The sequence below is a fragment of the Mastomys coucha genome, unplaced genomic scaffold (assembly GCF_008632895.1).
Source record: "Mastomys coucha isolate ucsf_1 unplaced genomic scaffold, UCSF_Mcou_1 pScaffold6, whole genome shotgun sequence".
Classification (NCBI taxonomy): domain Eukaryota; kingdom Metazoa; phylum Chordata; class Mammalia; order Rodentia; family Muridae; genus Mastomys; species Mastomys coucha.
In genome coordinates this window covers 22,672,775-22,676,747 of record NW_022196912.1, presented here as the reverse complement: position 1 = coordinate 22,676,747, position 3,973 = coordinate 22,672,775, and the positions used below count along the sequence as shown (strand labels likewise).

General features: G+C 47.2%; 1 protein-coding gene across 7 annotated transcripts in view; it reads right to left on the bottom strand.

The window, feature by feature from the left end:
- Nucleotides 1–476: 476 nt before the first annotated feature.
- The window catches only part of Alk (ALK receptor tyrosine kinase), a 722,886-nt gene continuing 719,389 nt past the window's right edge, over nt 477–3,973 (bottom strand). For all 7 annotated transcript variants that reach the window (XM_031357606.1, XM_031357604.1, XM_031357607.1 and 4 more), the window contains one exon: nt 477–3,345. In XM_031357606.1, coding sequence (XP_031213466.1) covers nt 2,665–3,345 — 681 coding nt within the window. In that variant the 3' untranslated portion in view covers nt 477–2,664. The remainder of the gene's footprint in view (nt 3,346–3,973) is intronic.

Below are 3,973 nucleotides of genomic sequence, written 5' to 3'. Positions count from 1 at the left end.
TACTGTCCTTTTGTACATGGAGATGCCCCCAAGTCGATTTAACTTCAGATAGCCAGGACTCAGACAGCCCTTGGTGCGAGAGAGTCTACCCTCGTCTGCTAAGCAGAATGTACTGTTTAAAAACAGATGCTGCATCTCTCTTTTGATTTGATATACAGAGGTGTTATATATTAACAAGCTGGTCATTCCTCATGGATTGCCAGTTTCACAGAACAATCACGACCTTCTTTATAGACATAGAATACAAATAATTATCCTAACTTATGGTTTGATTAACATGGCTCCTGCAAGCCTTAATTGGGCCCGTTCACACATCCTAAGTGGAACTTGCTACCATGGCTAATGAATGTATTAGAGTCCAGCATCTGTATAGATGGCCATAACCATATGGCTGGCACAATACGTAGTGGACAGTAGTCCAGCTGGATTCATGGTACCGAGGGGTCACACCAACTTCAATGAAACATCCTCTGTCATCATGGCTCAGTATGGAGTTGTTTATTTACTTATCCATGTACACAGGCTTGAAGGTTTGACCATCATTTACGCGAACATTGATACCAATAAAGACAGAAAAGCAACAAATCCATCAGTGGTAGTAAGGCACAACCTGAATCTGTAGATTTTTAGAGCAGAAAGGGACAAAATTCCCCCATTAAGGACAGAGCTCACTCTTCAGCCACGCGGCACACATTGCCTCGTTGGTTAGTGACTAGAGATGTTGCAGTTAGAAAACGGAGCTGTTTTCTCCGTTACTGCTCCTCTGGCATCAGCCTTCAGGACAGTGTTTCTCAAAGTGAGACTCTGGAATCCCCTTGGGTGGTTTGTGAGCTGGAACAAGGTTTTTTGGTTGTGTGCCTATTTTTTTTTTTTTTTTTGTTTTTTGCACAAACCGAAACTTTACGGATAACGTTTTTCAGAACTGTTATTCACAGCTGTGCATCTGTCTTCCAGCTTCAGGGACATCTCATGGGAAATTTTTGGGGAAGTTATGGGAAAGTGGTCCCTGGGGTATATCATAGAATCTTTAGATGTTCGGAATCAATTCGAGGGCCAGACACTGCCTTATGGAAACTGAACAGTTGTCTGGAATTGGCATAGTAGAACACATTGGCTCTCCTACACTCAAAGTGACACTTTTGCAGTGGACAGAGTGGAGAAGATGAGGAGAAAGGCGCGCACACACACACACACACACACACACACACACACACGGTCCCTATGCTTGGAAATGCTTTGTACTTAGCGAGTAACGAAAATTTTTCCCTCCAAAGAGATACTTCATCATGGCTTCCACTGAGAACAAAACTGGACATGAGAATACAAAGCAGAGATAGGGGAAATGAAAACATACAGATAAACTCAGTATTGCATAAGCATGTGTATAAAATTTAATGGGTTCCCGATTCCATTTCATAGAAATAAATTTCGTCTGTGAAAGCCAGGTTCAGAACACCCACTGAAACACAGCATTGACCTCAACTCTCCAAGCAATCTTTAATTCCAAATGCTTTGTTGTAATCTGCATTTGAGATCTATATAAATTATGCTATGAGTATTAAATCATGTTTGTGTTCCCAGCAAACAAGGATCTCATGGCTAAGGGGGAGAGAGCTTGGGAGAACTGAGGAAGGACTGACTTCGGTCTAGACCACTGGAAGACTGTTAGTCTAATGGCCCAGTGCATCGTGGAGGGGAGGAACTCTGGCAAAGGCTGGGCCTCAGATGTGTTGATATACATGTCCACAAACAGGTATCTTCCTATGCTTCTATGTGTCGTTGCTACTTGAGTTTTAAAAAGTGATCAGATCTGAATGAATGGAAAGTGTGAAAGTAATTTCAATCTTGAGTTTTAAATCCAGTAGGAAACCTCACACGCGGTATTTTTATTTTCAGTAGGCAGATTTTTCTTAAGGCATGAGGTATGTTAACAGGGTGTTTGAATCGTTGTGTCTCTACTGGAGTTTCATATGCAAAGCACTTGTGATGGATGCATTTTGCTTAGATGAATATATACACGTTTTTCACTATACTACAAACTAGTCACGACATTTTTGTTTTTTTGTTTTTTACAATAGGCAATGAGTTAGAACAATTAAAAGCCTCTAACCACCACCCACAGGGATGTCAGCTTATGATATTTCTTTTCCAAGTAAATAACGTCTCTCCCCATGCTGAGTCATTGAAATTAATTCCTATATTTCTGTTCCCTCGCCCCCTCAAATGGTTCAGATCCACAAGGCAAGGAAACACCTACAACTCCCCCTATGAGACGTGGAAGCAGCTACTTCTGACTACACGGAAGCAGAGAACACACAAAAAAATCGGAAAGAAGCCTTAGGGGACTGTACAGCAGGCCATGCACGAAAACTTTATGCAACCAATCTGGGCCTTGCACTGATCGCTTTTTTGAGAATGGCATTTTCTTCTTTTGAGAGGATAGATGAACCCATGCTCAAAAACCCTTCTAACACATCTTGAAAACACAAGTTTTCCTTTTTTTCTTTTCTTTTTCTTTTTTTAAATGTGGCACTTCAAAACAAGTTGGCACAAAAATGAAAGTGAGTGACATTTGGTCTCGGGTTTGTGGTGGAGCCATTCTGTCCATCTCCCTCTGGGTGGGCTCCTGCTCTGCCAGGGGGAAAAGCTAGTGGGGCACAGGGCTCAGGGTCCTGGCTGGGTGACCTTATTCTTGCTTTTTAGCACTGTGTCCCCCGAGGCAGCGGTGGCTTCCAAGGGAAGACCCTGTTGCTGGTAACCATAGTTGACGTTGCCGCAGGGGAAGTGGCGCAGCCTGAAGAGCGGCACCTCCTTCATGGTGGCGCTCAGTGCCGATGGCTCGAGCAGCAGCGCAGCCTCGGCTCTGCGGGGCCCCGCTCCCCCCGGCCCGGTCCAGCCACCCTCGGCCGCTCCTGCCCGCACCTGCGGCTCGGCGCCCGGCGGGGGATGGGTCTTTTTGGCAGGCTTCTCGGTAAACCAGGAGCCATAGGTGGGGTTCCACAGGCTGGTCGGCTTGTTTCTGGAGCCTGGGCCTTTGTGCAGCTCCGGGGGAGGGTTGGGCTGAGAGAACGCCATGTTCACATGGCCCCGATTCTCTGCACCTCGGGGCACCGGGCCCGCGCCGGCTCCCGCGCCCGCAACCGGGGGCTTCTTCACCAATGGGCCTGGTGCCGCCAGGGCTGCGGGTTGGGGGGCTGCCGACGCCTCTTCATGCTTTGCAGACTGGGGAGACACCAGCAGAGGAGGCATCCCCTCGGGGTCTTTGGGGCGCATGGGCACTTTCTCCTCCTCTTCTACTACTGGCCCGTATTCAATGGGCAGAGCTGTGTTGATGACATCAGGGTCCTGTAAGAAGAAGAGAGGATGGATGAAAACGGAATCAGAGATGTTGGATCTGGAAGAGGCGAGAAAGGAGAGAGAAGGGGGCACGGGGGTTGTGGCGGGGGTGGAGAGGGGCGCTAACTGTTTACAGATGATCCACATCTGTCAGCTGGACACAAACTAGAGTCACCTGGAAGGAAAGAACCTTAACTGAGTTATTACCGCCATCGGATTGGCCTGTGGCCTTATATTAATGATGGGTATGCGAGGGCTCAGTCCACTCCTTGAGGGTTATATAAAAAACAAGCTGAGTAAGCCACAGGAACAAGCCAAAAAGCAATCTTCCTCCACGGTCTGCCTCCAGGTCCCTGTCTTGAGCTCCTGCCCCGGGTTTACCATGATGATGGACAGTAAAGTGTTCCGAGGACATAAACCCTTTCCTCCCCAAGTTGCGTTTGCTCATGGTGTTTACCGTAAACAGAAAACAACAACAGAAAAGCAAGCTAATACATTAGTTAACAGGCACGTCTTGGAGTACAGAGTGAGCACTACTGTTCTTGAAAACCCACTGGAGTAGGAGAGGGAACCCAGTGCTTAGGGCTTGCAGGTAAATATGCATACCTGGGGGCAGTGGGATGGGAGAGGGCAGAGC